The 17,112-nt window shown below is 35.3% G+C and overlaps 1 protein-coding gene across 8 annotated transcripts in view; it reads right to left on the reverse strand.

Moving 5' to 3' along the window:
• The window catches only part of LOC105200666, a 352,642-nt gene that overhangs the window by 77,515 nt on the left and 258,015 nt on the right, over positions 1-17,112 (reverse strand). For all 8 annotated transcript variants that reach the window (XM_026137093.2, XM_039457855.1, XM_039457849.1 and 5 more), the window contains 2 exons: positions 10,964-11,193; positions 2,700-2,880 (listed from right to left, as the gene is read on the reverse strand). In XM_026137093.2, the coding sequence (XP_025992878.1) occupies positions 2,700-2,880; positions 10,964-11,193 (411 nt within the window). The remainder of the gene's footprint in view (positions 1-2,699; positions 2,881-10,963; positions 11,194-17,112) is intronic.

Here is a 17,112-nt window from a genome sequence, read left to right on the forward strand (position 1 = left end):
GAGTCTAAAATATTTCATCAATTGTTCACTGAATTACATTAACGGTGTCAATTAAATTATTAAATTAACATTAAAATACTTCCTCCAGTTTTCCCTCCACAATAAGTTCCCGAATTTAAGGAATCATCGAGGATAAAAATGGGAATATTGTACTTGTCAAATAATATCACTCGATCCTAATTCCAACTCGATCCAGCGAGAGTAGGATTTCATCAATGCAGTCCAGAAAAACAGAAAAAGATTGATCGCCGCGTTGTCGACGAAACAAGTAACTGGAAAATCTTCGGAACGTCCTCCTTTAGACACACAGCAAATCGTATAAACGTTCAATCGTCGATGAAATCGGTTTGATAGTTTTCCAAAGAGAGAACGAGCTCGCCAAATGTCGGAAACGCGACGGCGTCACTGTCGCTCTCAGTGCATCTCGTCCTTGCCGAGGAGAATGCAATCGGAGTTGCGCGAAAGTAGTACGAATACGGGAAGAGGGAGTTTAACTTCTGACCGCCCGTGAGAGCCGGAGAATGTTCCAGTCTTCCAGTCTTGTTTGAGGTAACAGCGGAGTTGGCGAGACCCCGGGCGAAACGGGCACCTGTTCCTGATGAGATGGAACTTGAATACTCGAGACTAAAGCCGAAGGTGTGAAAAAGCTCGGGAAATCGCCGAGCGCGTCCGAGCGCGTCGGTAAAGCGCGAATCCCGCGCGCCGCCTTTTCATTACGGAAACGGAAGTTTGCTGTCGGCCTTGAAACGCGTTGAAACGCGGAAGAGGACCCGCAGGTCCTCCACGGGGACGACGGATAGAAATTTAAATAGATGCGGATCTTCCACGGGTCTTCGGGACCGACGAGACCGAGTAACTCCGTGAGTTATCGCTGCCTGGTACGTGAGCGAAATTATTTACAGCCCCGTGAATTTTTCGACGGGAACAGTCACGTGTGGTATTCCACGCACGATTTCGCTCTTCTAAATGTACCTCGAATCTGTAACAGCGCTATTTGTAAATTTCGACGTCGCTTAGAGGTATCACCGTCTCGAACAGTCTGAAAGGATTTTTCGATGAGTTTTAAGAATGGGTCCTTTTCCCTCTGACAAGTTCCGATTTCTAACGCCAATTACTTTAAATTGAGAATCCGAGGATCCAATTAAATTTAGATAAATCATAAGAAGATCCACAAATTCAATATTACATACCGCACAATCGCTGGGATTCATTTATTCAATTTTTAAAAAAATATTAGAACCGCAATGCTTTTTTATCGTTAGCAAATCTAATACTGTTATATCACCGAATAAAAAAAGAATGACTTTTTGAGCACAAAAACGAGAGTAATTGACGTTTTCCATAGTTTTTTTTTTCTCTTTTTAGGGGAGAGGTGTAGCGAATCCTGTTTACTATCTCCTGTTAATTCTTCTATTACGCATTACAATTTCTAACATTATATTTTCTATAATAGCCTAAAATTTTTCTACTAAATAAATTGAAATTAGTGCTCGGAAACGTTAGGCGTTTGAATAGTTTGGCTCTCAATATCGAATGTTCGAACTTTACGAAAATGTGTTTGAACTGTTTAAACTCACTTTAGATTCGAACCTACGTCTTTTGACATATTAATGTAGGAAAGAAAAAACTCGTGAAAAACTGCTCTTTTGTTTCCAGTGCACACATTTGCAATCTCCTTTACTGTTGGAATTATCCGTATTTCAGATAATGAATTGACCGATCACTGCTCAAGTTTAAACTGCCCGAACTGTCTAAAATATTTTAATTGGAGACTTCTCTTTACTTCAAACAAATCGAATATACAATATGTTCGAATCTTTTGTCTGATTGTAGCTGATAGATGAAAGTATGAACGAAAATATGTCACGATATCGAAAGATGCGTGTTTTCAGTGTTTAACGTTACCTATATAAAATTATTTAGATAATTATGTAAATGAAAAATTGTTTTATTTTATCTCCATCTAGATTAGAATGTATATTATTTTTATTTTTATCTTAGATGAAGCAAGTATTATTTAGATAAATGTAAACAACGAGCTTCAACGTTCAAGTTATCATTTACCTTAACGAGAAAAATATCATTTTTAAGTGATAACAATGAGATTGTATAGATTGTATAGAAAGTAGAGCAACATAAAAATTGTCTCATAATTATAAGTAGTTTGAAAACATTTAAAAGGGACTTTACCAAACACATAACGTGAGTTATATATGGTATTCTCTCTATATCTTTCAACTTTGATTTTTATTTAAATATTAATCGAAATAAAAAAAGAACGTTTTTTTGTCCGATTGAATTATTTGAAGAATTCTTGTTTTTACATATATAATAAATATTAAAAAATATAAATATAAATATATAATTTATATGTTCTAAATTATGTTTTAGTAACATTATTTTAAAATTATCTACATAAAACAATATCACTTTATTTTTTTATCTAGATAAATTTAAAATTAAATTATTTTTATCATGATCTAAAATATGTTTACAAGTGTAATTTATCTTATCTTTATTTAAATAATTTTTAATTCTTTGAACGCAACTGTTTATCACAGTTTCGAGCATTTGCATGTGCCACACTACGCTAAAATTTTTCTAACAAATAAAACTTGAAATACACGATTGTTGCTGACGGTTTGAGAGAAAATGCGTCGCGATTACCGATGATCGAGTGATGCGTGTCTTATACTCACATTGGTAGAAGAGTCGAGATGATACGTTCGGCCTCTTCCGGAGGCGGCGGGAATTCTTGCGTCGAGACACCCGCGGGATCCTGCGGCTCCGGACAATCCGGAACCGGACGTAATGCTACCAGGGCCATCTTCGCCTTCCGACCATTCATGCTCATGTAACCGTCGTCCTCGGATTGGTGTCCTGCCGGCATACGTTTCACGATTACGGCGAATATTTCGAAAGCAAGGCAGGATGAAGGAAGGAGCGAGGCGAAGGGGGGGATGAGTAGGTTGGATCCTCGCGAGACGCCAAGACGAAAGCGATTTAATCCACCAAACTTCCGACTTATCCTAAACGCAACGTCTCTAATACGATCCCTTTCAAATAGTTTCCGAAATCGAGGAGAAATTGCATTACCCCCCGTCGATGTTTGGGTACTTCGTGATCCTAGAAATGCATTGTGCCATGATAAAACATTGCAGGCACTGATATCTCAAACTACTAAAAGCACTTCGCGAGAAACCAAGTAATAGAAATCGATCGCTTCGGTCGTTTTTCCTCGTAATACCTCGGACTCGTATTTTCATCAAAATGCGTCAAGTGATAAGGTATCCAAGCTAAAAATAATAGCATCTACTTAATTAATTTTATTTTGCTTTATTATATTTGGTAGAATTTTCAAAAGTGAAGAATTTTAAAAACTTTATTTAATAGAGTCTATAAAAAATAAAATAAATCAAGTGGATCTTGTTTGGCTCAGGCACTTATCATAAAAGCTACTATTTTCCGCTCTCCTGATGAGCGTTATCGCGATTAACGATTTACCTTCTCGATACTGAAAAATTATCTATTTTTGAGAATTCTTTTGAAAAAGATAATCAATAAATTTAATATCTACAAAAGGGATATGCATAATTGATTGTTAGTGTATAAAAAAATTGTTTTTTAAAATGATTTTAACGAATTAAAATAAACTTTTATTGGAACTGCTCTCGGGCCGTCTGTCAAAACACTCCCCTCCAGTATTTGTACTTTGTAAGTTGTTACAAAATTATTACAATATTAATTGGTCGACTGACTTCAGGATCGCATCAGAAGCGCGGATATCGTAATACCGATTTCTTTTTCCAGTACGCGGAGTGTAAAATCCCCGTTAATCACCCATCATCGTTCGCAGGTGCACCGGCGTTTGGCAAGAGTGTGCTGTCGATAGAATGCCGATTTGAAATTCTCGCGAACCATGCTCGAGAGAGCCTCGCTCGCTTTTTCTCTTCCTTCCCGCGAGAGCGGGGTGGGGGAGGATGTACATGCTTTCATGCCGATTTTCCGCGAATTGAATGGCAGGCCGCCAAGTCGGCAGGTTTATATTGTACGTCCGTAGGAGTTTTCGATGGAAATAAAGGGAAAATATGTATCCTGAGAACCGAGGAAAACGACGGCTGAGTCGAAGTCTAGAACGTCCGACGATCCCCCGTTCGATAGGTCGAGACTGCGTTCGACGATAATCTTTTCCGCCCCCACCTCCTCTCTCTTCCTTTCGTAAAATGCGTTTTCTACAAGCTGTTTATATGTGCTTTATTACTTCGTACGGAAACCTTATATGAATTTCTGGAGAGTCTCAATCTGCTTTAAAAAATTCCCTGAGAGTCCGTTTCAGTTAGAAAAAGAATTTTTTAATCGCGCCAAATTAGAACATTTTTAAATGCAAATTTGAAGGTATTGCATATTATTTGTCTTTCTCTTTCTGTCTTTTAATTTTTTATTTATATACGAAAAATAATTAAGAGTTTTTTATTTCAAATATCAGATTTGAAAAAGCATTAAAAAAGTGACAAACTCTAAAAAAATAAACATTCCATAGTTTTCGTTCTTATATTTTTTGTAAATATAACGAAATAGTATCTGCCACAAGCATAAAGTCTGGTATATTCAAATAATAAAAAGAAATTGAAAACAAAACACGTCTCGTCTAAAAATCTAAATAAATATCAAAGAATTTTTAAATTTTAAACAAAGTTTACACAGTATTTTTATACTGAAAAGATAATACTCAGTATTCGCAAAATAAAGTCAACCTTTACAAAAAAATTTCAACAAAAATGTTTTGGAATCGTTGAAAGCCTCAATAATTTAGTAAAATCATTAAAAATTCTTTGAATCATATATGTATAGAGAAAAAGATGACCACCCATTTACATTATATGCAACTTTGTTGATAATTATTATTTCATAATGAAGCATAACGATTAACATTCATCAAAGTGTTGTTTAATACATTCTAAACTCAAAGTCATGAAACATTTATTACATTGAATTATTTATAAATATAGTAACGTAGCATAATGGATCGAATAAAAACAAGGATGATAATATGGACCATCACAAAAATAAATTAAAAAATTGGTTTTGTTTGAAAAAAATAGAGTATATATTTTGTTATAATTATATACTTTTAACTTTTCATAGTTTAAAATTTTTCTGCGTTCAGCAATATTAGAAATATTATTTCATCCCTATTTAATATTAAATAATAAGGATAAAATAATATCTCTAATAATCCTGAACGCAAATAAATTACGCGAATAAATTAAAAAATTAGTTTTGTTTAAAACAGATACAGTATTTTGTTATATTATTATATATATTTTTGGTTTCCATGGTTTCGAATTTTTCTACGTTTAGAAACATTGGACATATCAATTTATCCTTGTTTAACATTAAATATATTGAGGATAAAATAATATCTTTAATGCAACCCTGAATGCAGCCTTGTAGAGCGACAATCAATTTATCGATGAATTATTTCGACATAAAAATCTCAATGTGCAGCTATATAACACGCTTAACTGACTATTAACAAATGCTATGCTGTTATTTAATTTTGCATAACTCGAAATGTGTACAGTCACATAACGATAGACTACTTTAATAAATGATTCCATGAATAATTACTATAATTAATCATTTAATAACGGAGATAATATGAGTGGTTATAATACCTACACAATCCATAATACCTCTTCTATATTTAAAAAAAAAACTAATTTGTGATTAATAAATTAACAATTCTAGCCGATGAATAAGCCTTGTAATTAGATTAAGCCCGGTTTGAAATATAAAGCGAAACTGGGACCCGCTCGTATTCCATGTTGCATTTGGCGCAGTCTGTATTTCTCGTTGCGCGCAGACGGACCCTACAATTACGAGTTTGCCACGCGAGTTTACCTGGGCCGACGTAACTACACACCCGCGAGAGAGCGGTGGAAAGTTAAATATCTTAGTCAGGGTAACGAGTTAAATCACGTAAATCGTACACTACGCGCGCACATGCGCTCGCACATGCACGCGCACACGCTCGCCATCCGCTCGCATCGTCGTCGTCGTTCTCTCGAACGACTTTTCGCGACAACTCACACCGGTATGGAACTTCGCGCGCCTCAAACGCGAACAGATATCTTTAGAGGGGCGGAAATAGCGTGCGAAGTTCTAGAAAGAGGCGTACTCGGTTGTCACCGGGAATTTACTATCTTCGCCCTGTCGATATAAAGCGGCGCGCTCGTCACTTCCACAAGTTCGAGGCGGATGCTACCTCGGCGAAAATTTGTCGCGAGCCGATCATTTGTCGCGATTCCCGAAGCTAGCTGTTTCAACAGCGCGAGAGAAAGATTTCCACTTGCGACAGAGAGTGCGACGTTCTTTCATGTCGGGAGAGTTCGAGTTATCCTTTTCATGATCTGTGAACTGTGTAAATTTTTGAGAGCACCCTTTTCGATTGTGGTCCCGGACTTTTTTAATTCCAACATTAAAAATGGTGGATTCACTCGTTCTGAGAAGGTTAATTTCACGTGACGATGAAGCGTTACGAGTTAATAATTTGACGTTTCTTCACTGTCATAAAATTTATTTTGAAAATCACGTAGTCGATGCACGACATTATATTTCGAAGAATTTCATGTGATTTTCTCTGATTTATTAATATCTACTACACATATTTTATATTTTAATACGGTGAAGTATAAAATATATTTGATCATTTTTATTAAGCTATGTATATTAAATTTCAGTGACTTTAAAATGTTGAACAGTTTATGACACTTTATTATTTTAAATAAAATTTTAAATGCCAAATAGCGATAAACATATACAATACTCTGTACAAATTTTACAACGGAGCATATTTTCAATCTGGCTTAATCACTCGTGATAATTTTACAGCATGTAATTGATCCCTATTTATATCATAAATGCGCAATATATATAAAACATTTACACTGAAAAAAAAAAGTTGTTAGCTTGATTAAATTGTTCAACTTGATTGAATCTTAATTCTTCAGTTCAAGTATTTACGTATTTAAATTAAATATATAATTGAGTTAAATATTATATATAATTGCTTAAACTGAAGTTCAAATATTTTATGTATTTAAGTCAAATATATAAATCTTTGAAATGAAAAAATTTAATCGAGTTAAAAAATTTAGTCGAGTTTTTTCGACTTTTATTTTCTCAGTGTATCAGTAGAAGAAATGGCATAATAAAAGATTCATGATCCAGGAAATCTGGGTTAGAATCCTACTAAGGGCAAACGTATTTTTCAAAAAACAACATGTAGGGCAACTTCGGTATATATGCTACAGTGATTTAAAATTTAATTTATCAAGTATTATTATTTATCGTATTTAAAAAAAAAGAAATCACTAAAAACTACATAATAACTCGATTTAACTCACCATGGCTTCGTTAATATTAATAGTAAAAAAATAAAATAAAATAATATTACGACACAATATGTCGTAAAGACATATGACAGAGCGATTGTATGTAAATTGCCCTTACTTCTATTTTTTTTGGCTTCTGTGTAAATTCTCGCACGACATAAATACCGGAGTTACTCAGTGTGGAAATCGTACTTCCCGTTAACGATAAGTTACCACGTATCGGCCAAAAGATGAGGCCCAATAGATAGCAGGAAAAAAGCGCGACGATCGAGCGGTCGTTGTTCATCATCGTGCCGCGCACAAACGGATCGGTTGTCGATCGGATAGTAAAACGTGTGAAGTACGTATATTTGTTCTTTTATTGTTTTTTGTACTGTCCTCTTTTTCTACTTGTATTAAATACGTTTCAAGCAAAATTCTGTCCCGTTCGACCGTTATTTATGTGTAACATTAATTACATAGTTATATAAAATCAAATTTCATATATGATTATATTATATTATTGTTTAAGAAAATTTCGTCTCAAATTGTAAAAATTTTGCCTTTGAAAATTTTATAATGCTGCATGGTAATTTTTATTAAGCAATTTATAAAATATCTTTTGTATATTTAAGATAATTACATCGTTACTCATAATATTTGACAGGTTGCCAAGCTTGTCCCAAGCTTATCACTACACATGGCAAAATTTGTAGCGAATTTTATGGTAAAATATAACGAAAAGTTCCCTCTGGATAGTAGGCTGTAATAATTATTTCCACTCTACATTGATATGTTTAATTGCAAATCCTAAAATACGTATAATAATTTACGAATAAATAAATGCAATCGCCGGTGAGTATACGTTGTATAATTGAAGAATTTGTAATTTGCGGAAATTAGTATACATACGTACGAAATCTGTACGAAATACGTGCGAAACATGCAAAGTACAGTGCGCGCGAGATGAAAATTTTGTCGGCTAGTTCACGATTGCCAGTGTTTTTCACGCTCTATCTGTTTCGTGACGAATATCCGAACAAAAAAAAAGTGGATGAACTAATTCTCGCCGTCAGAGCCGTCAGTTTGCTGGCGTGTGTACTCGAGAACTCGAGATGATATTGATTTCTGTGGCAATCAGATATTGGCCAATTCTGCCGAAAATGTTCGTCCGACGTTACGCGAAATCGCGTGGAAAAAGATTAATTGAAAAAATTCGCGCAAAGAACGTATTTTTATGGCTTTCGAGTGAAAGAAAGTCAACATTTTTTGTGTAAAGAAAATGCAAAAATGCAAACCGCGTCGACGAGAAAAATTGGGCATTTATTTCGACGAATAATCGCGAATTCGATTGGACTGCGCTAGTGTGTACTGATTTTTGCACATAAAAGTTGCTGTACACTAATTTAACCTGGGTGGAAAAATGACACATCACATATCACGTATCTTTATGTCGATTTATGTGCAGCGACTTTGATGTGCGCTAATGCGTCGAATTAAATTCGTCATAGGTAAATCGCACATTGCACCGATGTTAATAACGTTTAAATTATCTCATCCGATTCACATAAAAAAAATAAATAAATAAAACAAGCCCATTTTGGAGCGATAAGTAAAAATAATATTTTGTAGAGTCTGAATCAGATTTTGACATTACAAAATTTTTAATTTGTCGTAAAAATATATTAAAATATGAAGTTATTTAATATAACATTTAATATCGTAAATTATATAACATATTGTTCTCATAATAGTTTCATATATACAGGGTGATTATTAATGACTGTTTCCATGTTTTACCATAGGAGCATGATTTATCAACGGATACGTATTTCTAACATATTATTATATTAGAAATTACAAATGCGTGCTCCTATGGTAAAAAATGGGAACAGTCATTAATAATCAGCCTGTATATATATATATATATATATATATATATATATATATATATATATATATGTATGTATGTATGTAGTATAGCTTCATACATTGATTTTAATATTTTCCTGACTAATTAAAACTTTTGAAAGTCAGAATCATTTATTATAGTAGCTCAAAAATTACAAAAAGCATATCGTTTTTACTTGCCATTCCGGCCACAGTCTCATTGCCCTTTCGTCAAATTTTTTATAAAAATTTATGTAACATGGACTTGGTGTCCATTTACTAAATCCTTGTATTTGTAATCATTTTAGATCGTAAATTCATATATACTGCACCTTTTATAATTTCAAATTGTCCTGGAGGGTTTATCCCATGATAGAATAATGAATCTATATTAGAGTCGCATTAGCAATTTACAACTCGTTTTCTATTACAATTGGGATTAGGATTTAGAGCCTTGCATGTATGATAACGCCAAGTCCCGAGAGACGAAGGCTTCTGCGGTTAACGGTACCGCGGAATTCCGAGACGCGATGCCTGCGGCCACTGGAAGATATGAGCAAAGGCGCAAAGACGCTCGAACAAAGATATAAGGGTAATGCCATAAATGTCTAAGGTTACAGCGGTCAACACTCTCAATTGAATTGACTGGATGTAAAGAGTTTTCGGAAAGCTTTCAAAGTTGAAACTTCTTGTCGAATTTTATTCTATAAAATGATAGTGTTATTTTGACACCAACGGTAAATTTAATAAAATTTTGGTATTTACACAATTCTCAAACCAATTGTTATAGTTTGAAGAAAAACGAAACCAACTAGTAGTGACAAAATCTCGTTATAACAAGATTTTATTTCATTCAAATTAATACATTTTCAAAACAAATTCTTTACACGAAAGAAATAGATGTTATTAAACAATGCGGACAATATTGACATCTATCTCTTCATCAATCATTTAAAGGTAAAATTTTCGAATGGAATTTACGAATAAAAATTTATAAGAATTATTTTATTATTGATTGTTTCATCTTTTTTTTTGTTTCACCAGGTAGCTGATATTTGCATGATTCTTCAGAATTTTTTAGAAAGTGTAATAATTCGATAAAAATTGATCTTTACTATTGAGCTGAAATCTACCACAAAAATTTGGAATTTTGTTAATCCTGGTGTTTATAGTATAAACAGCAACATGATGAGAATTATATGAACGTATGGAAAAAGTTTGCTAAAAATTTAATTGAATGCAGATTTGGAAATAATTTTCTTAGATCATTAAAATAATTGTGCTGGATGCTCAAACTGAATAGCTAGAATGTCAAAATTTTTTGCAGCATTGCTCATTACGCTTCAACATCCGTCACAATTATTTTAATGGTCCACTAAAATTATTTTCAAATCCGTCTCCAACTAAACATTTAGATACTTTAGCAAAATCGTTCTTTCCGCGTGCACCATCATTTTTTAGAGTATATCAATAAATTCCGCTATCGACACGCGATGCCTTAATAAAAAGACAGCCGTCTTTCTCGTTTTTGCCAATATCTTTCAGATGAAAGAAAAGACCAACAATAAAACATCGCAGGATTCCCAAGTAGCATCCTTCGTGCGAACGTTAGTTAATCGCGCTCGGCAAATACGGGAGGGATCCCGCGAGGAAATAAGAAACGGGTAAAGACGATAAACGGGGGAAAAGGGTCCTACCTAAGGACGGACTCTCGTCGTCGGGTGTGAGGCCAATACTCGGTTCCGTGCTGCTGCCGCAATCCCCGACGCCCCCGCCGCTTCCGCTCCCGACGCAGCCGCCACCGCCGCCGCCGCCGCCTCCGCCACCGCCGCCGCCACCGCCGCCACCTTCGCCCTCCGCGTCGTGCTCGTCGTACTCTGAGAGCACCTTGTCCAACAGCTCGATCGATCGTTGTACATCGTCACCTCTGGAACAAACGTAACGTTTGATTCTATAGAGATTATAACCGCTCTGTAAACAGCGCGGACAGTTTCTCAACCTTTAAGAGAGAGAGCGAGAGAATTTCATTTCACGCGCGCGCCATCTGTGATTCATTCTCGTAAGAGTGAAACAAACAGGGATTCAAGCGCCACTTGTCTTTGATTAGAGAACCGTAAATTCACGCGTATAAAAATTGTATAGAAGCTTTAATTGATTTCATTTTAGTGAAATTTGAGATATTATATTTCTACTCTATCTTGCCTCTTTCATCAGGCCGACATAAATCATCGCTATCGCTGGCGCGAAGTTACCGTGTCACCTGTGTCCCCCTTATCTTATTATGGCTGGTACCTACGCGCGTCCCACTTTCGTAAACGATAACCGATAAACATACCGATAATTTTACCCCGACGCTGCAAAACTATTTTCCGGGGGCAGTTAAAAAGCCCCGGCTTAATTAAATGGAGAATGTGGGTCACGTTAATCCTCGAATGTGCACGTCGCGAAACAATCGCGCGGCTCTAAATTAAAACAGCAAATACGGGACGGTCCAGAGTTCTCATTTTCCTGACTTTCATTATAAAATGCACTTTTCACTGCGCAAAAAATTCTTGCACATAAAAGAATTTAAAATTTTATATACTCCACACTCTCTTTACGTGTCTCTTTTCCCTTGCAATTATATTTCAGAAGCTCTTCTTTCTCTATCTCTTCTAGAATTTTAAAAATATTAATTCCACGATACTTCCCGTTAAACGTCAGAAGAGGATTACTAAACATTCGCGCGTCATTTTAATGAGAGGCTTCCCTCGGTCACTGATTTCTGGGTCAGTTTATCACCGCGGGATGATACACTTTCAGATCAAGGATCGACGTGGATGGCGGTGAGAACGGACGTGCGCAAAGGCAACGGTTTAGCAAACTTCGTTACGTCCGTAGGGCGGATCCTATTTTATCTGGCATAGTGTATACAGAATGTTCGCCGTGAATTACTGTGGAAAATCGATTATCGGGCATGGCACATTAATCGTCCTTACTTAACTCGTCCGTCGATAGACCTTTCGCGGTCGAGGGAAAAAAAGGGTATATCTGTTCGATAGGCTGTTTGGAGAAAAAGATTTCCCCATTAATGCGAGAGAAAAAAAATATATTTGCGTGGGTCGCGGAAGCTTATCGATGTCATTTGCTACGAATTCTTCAAGCGAGAAAGGTCAGTACAACTTTGCCTCTATACATATTTCTATGTTAAATGATGAAGATTATAAGCGTGTTTACGTGATTTTATTTTTAAACAAATTAAATTTTCGATATAACAGAGTGCAAAATTCGAATTGACTCTTTAGAGAATTAAAAACTTTTACATGTTTAAAGCAGGAGAGACTGAAGTTAAAAGTAACAGGGGTAAGTTGTAACATTAACATAAAAGTAAGAAAGGAACAGAAGTTCGTAATGACCGCCGTAACAAACTTCTATCTGTTTTTCTACACTTTTGTACTTTGTTTATAACATTGTTTTTTATACAGATGTTACAACTTACCAGTATTACTTTTAATCCCCTGTCTCTCTACACAAGAATAGGCGGGATACTCTGACGTGAGCTTAAAAAAGAAAAAAGAATTAAAAAATTATATATAATATATCGCTACTTTTTAATTTCTTTTTTCTTCGTTTTTAAACTCAAGTTGAGCATTCCACCATTTATCCTTGTGTGCACTCTAAACATGTAAAAGGGTTTTCAATTCTGTATAAAATCAATTCGGAGGATTTTGTTTCCTGTAATGTCAGTAATTCCGTTTTGGATCCTCTTAAACGCGTATTTTTAAGAGAAGTTGATTTATAGTTCTCTTCATAAAGAAAAATCTCAAAATCTGTTTCTTATACCTTGTATATGCAAATTTATATCCACTCACAGAGAAAAAGAACTGCTGTTGAATCAACAACATCACTCTAATTGGAAATATTTTATCTTGTTAATTCAATAAGAATATTAATAAAACAAAAAGAAGATTGAAAGCAAAAACAATAAAAAATATAGTACTTGAATAAAATTAAATAAACAATATTTAATTGAATCTAACAACGTTTTAATTCATATCGGCATTGTCCCGGTGTATAGATGAAGATAACTATTGACGTTGGAAGTTTGACGAGGCACAAGAGGTTAGAAATTTCGAAGCCCGACAAAGGTGTGCCCATCGTCAGCCCCTATTATCACACCTAGCGTACACGTGTGACTTATCGCTTCGTCACCTCGAAGGCAAAAGAGAGGTCTACAGGTACAGACTGGGTAGATTCCATACCCGGTTCAAAGTTCGTCACTCTTAGCGCACATTAATTATCCTTCGGCGAACAAACCGAGACAACGTCGCCGATAGCGCTCGAAGCTCGGCTACATCACACTCTTCCGGGTCACCGGCTATATCGGAACCACGACGCGATGGCCCCGATGCCTATGTGTATGGCCGATAACCGAGCATTTAATTAGGCGCGATGCCGTCGGAGGTCGAAACAGAGGAGAGGAAGAGGGAGGGAGGGTGGCGCGAATAGGAATGGACGAGCGAAGTTGCGAGGCAATTTGAGCGCGACGCAATGCGGTCCTGGGCCGACCAAACCGTAATCACGATTGTTAATTACTGTGGAAGCATGACGATGACTTGCATTATTCAGAATGCAACGCGCAGAAGAAGGATAAGGAGCTCCCCGTCTTCTAATCAACGAATGTGGAGCTTCACAAGGTGATGAAGTGCATAGATTTCGCGATATGAAAGAAATCGAATATATAAGATGCTAACCTGGCTGCGAAGTTAAGATTCACGTCTGTTTTAAACGATAATGATTATAACATAATTTTTCTGTTACGATTTAATACCTTAAATCATTGAACCGAATCTTGAAAAATTCTCTTAAATCGTCGAATATTTTTCTATCGTTTAATCGTTTCTTTTTCTTATGATGCAAAAAAATAGATAATTGATAAAAGATATTTTTACTTCTAATTGAATTATTGTTTGCAAATTGCGTACATAGAGCTTGAAAATAAGTTTTGTTTTTATTTCTATTTTTCTACTGTACACTTAAAATACTTGGAACATTTTTTTTTTATATAAACAAAATGTTGTATCTCCAGCTTAGAATTGCGTTCGTCTTTAAAATGAAATTAAGGATGTTTGCGACGATTTTATTCTTTCACAACGTATCGTGTGCGTTTCATATTACATATTTTTTCTTCTAGCGCGTCCGATCTTTCATCTACTTTCTACTTTACTCTTTTCTTTTTAAATTGCATGAACCCAGACGGTAATCAAAAGAGGAAATGTTCGTCTGCTGCTCTGCTCTTGGCTCATTACGCTGGCCTTGAGAATGAAACGCACTGATTTTCGGGACAAAAGAGACGCGAAATGAATACTTTGCGCAGGGCTAATATCCCAAGGAGTAACTCTACCGTGTAATAATCGTCGTGGTCGCAAATTAATGAAAGAGACGAACACTACCGATTGATCTTCGCCAGAATGGTAATCTCTTGATGGCTGCGTGCATATTAAAGCCCTATGGGTCCACCAATTTCGCTTCCGTAAAAGAATGGTGGCGGATAATTATCCGAAATATATATATATGTAACTGAAACTAATATATTTTCATCTTATATATTCCTGGGCCAGAAAATCCACAAGTAGAAAGTGTTTCTTACTTCTTAAAATATTTCCACCGTACGCGATTTATTCACGCGATCGTTCAAATGGAGAGAAAATTTAAATGGAGAGGCATTTTATTACTGAATCTATTGCAAAAAGAGCACAATTCAAAATACGACTCGGCTCGAGAAAGAAGTATACTGACACGATAAAAGCATCGGCGGTGACGTGTCGCGAATTCTTTTCCATTTTTCTCCAGGTTAAATCATCCGATCGCGTGGCAATCACGTAGCCAAGAAAAGCAAAAGTCCACAAAGTATCTAAAAAGACCTCTGAAAGACGTCTGCAGATTAGGACGTCTCTTTGACATCTTTGGACCTCCGTGTCTTACGGACGGGCAAGGAGCCTCTGCTGCTCGCTCGAATGACAAACCATCGTCGTTTATCTTTCGCCGCTTTCGTCGCCTCGCCGCCGCGCCGTGACAGAACGCCAGAAAGGTCTGAAGAAAATTCCCTGAAACTCCACGGACAAATAACACTGCGTCGACGGCGTGCTCGTTAAACGCCCGTTTTTCAAGCCCGTCCGCCGCGAGACGGACGGCTTCGACCGCGACCGTCCGACCGGTGAAGCGAGTTTAATATGCCGGCTGTACTTTCAAAAGTTTGCTTATGCTGCGCAACAAAGGGCTGAAAATCGATGCCCGCTTCCTTCCATCTCGCCACGTTCGCGTCGAGAATCCGGATAACGGCTCTCACCGAGCCGACTCGACGCCTTGTTTCACGCGATTCGTAGTCCGAGATTATAATTGGCCGCGAAAAAGTCCCGAGAGGAGCTCTTCACGATTGGCGCGAGGAAAAAACAGCGAAGTTTTTTTTACTTATCGTACTATATTTTATATTGAGCCGTTTGGCGTGGATCGATCAACATATTACAACTGCTATTGTCAAGACAGCGATTCTAATGCGAGAGACCTATTTTTTTTCGAGCGAGGTATTGATATCGATTCGTCGTGTATCATTAATCATTGGTAGCATCATTAATCAGTAACCAATAGGCATCAAGTTTTCACGAAGAATTAAAGAAGAAGCAGTCATATCGTTTGTCAGTGCTGAGAAAAAGTTGGAAGAGATCAATAAAAATATTTATTTAAAGAGAATGTATCTATATAAAAAATATTATTTTTTTTGAAATAAGTATTTTGTATATAAAAAAAATAGTACCTAAAATTTCTATTTTGTACATTGAGAAATAAAAAATAGTAAATAAAATAAAAAATGGGGAAAATTTATTTACTTATGAGACGTACCAAAATGTAAAATAAATATTTTATTTCAAATAAATCTAAATATAAATGTTAATTATTATTTGCTTTATTATATACACCACACAAAATACTTATTTCGCAAATAGCATTTTTTATAAATATATATCGTTTAAATAAATATTTCTATTACTATTTTCTATTTCAACTATTTATTCCAATATTGGCAATTTTAGGGAAAAGTTGTTAAAATGCATTTTTGACTTCTAAAACATATTCAATATTTTACATTTTTATTTCATGTAAGTAACATTTAGAGACAAAAATAAAAAGTAAGAAATAAGTAATATATATATATATATATATATATATATAAACAAAACTTTAATAACAAGTTTCATTTTGTTTTGTGCATGCTATCAGCATTTTGGAAAATCAGATACTTCTGATGTAAACTTTTTATTAGCTTATAAGCTGATAATAACGTAATTAAGCAATTTTATTTTAAATTATACTTTTGTAAACAAAGGCTTTTTTAGGCAATCAGATTTTTAAATCACATCTTTCGCAGCACGTAACAGAAAAGTTTGTAACAAATTAATTTGTTATTACTGTAAGGTTTGACATGTAATAATAGATGACTGAAACATCGAGCTACAATTTCGAACTTTGAATTGCATCCAAAATAGCACCAAATGCCAAATATAATAAAAAATAGTTTAAGTGATACGCATTTGGCAACTCTCCCCTACATATTTTCGAGATTTTAGAAGTATATACTTGTGACAACAGAAGAATTCAGCTCTAACATAAAACTTTCTTCGCGAAGAGTATATTCGCTTATTTCAAAATTCATTTTTATAGTTTACAAGTAAAAAAAAATTACCCAAGATTTTTAGGCTTTTCGATTAAATATGAGTGAACTCTGGCCACGATCAGCTAAACGTGATATAGCCAAAAGAAAAAATGATATTTAGCTTAAAGTAGTTAGACCCCAACAACGCATGTCAAC

This window comes from Solenopsis invicta, chromosome 15 (genome assembly GCF_016802725.1).
Source record: "Solenopsis invicta isolate M01_SB chromosome 15, UNIL_Sinv_3.0, whole genome shotgun sequence".
Classification (NCBI taxonomy): domain Eukaryota; kingdom Metazoa; phylum Arthropoda; class Insecta; order Hymenoptera; family Formicidae; genus Solenopsis; species Solenopsis invicta.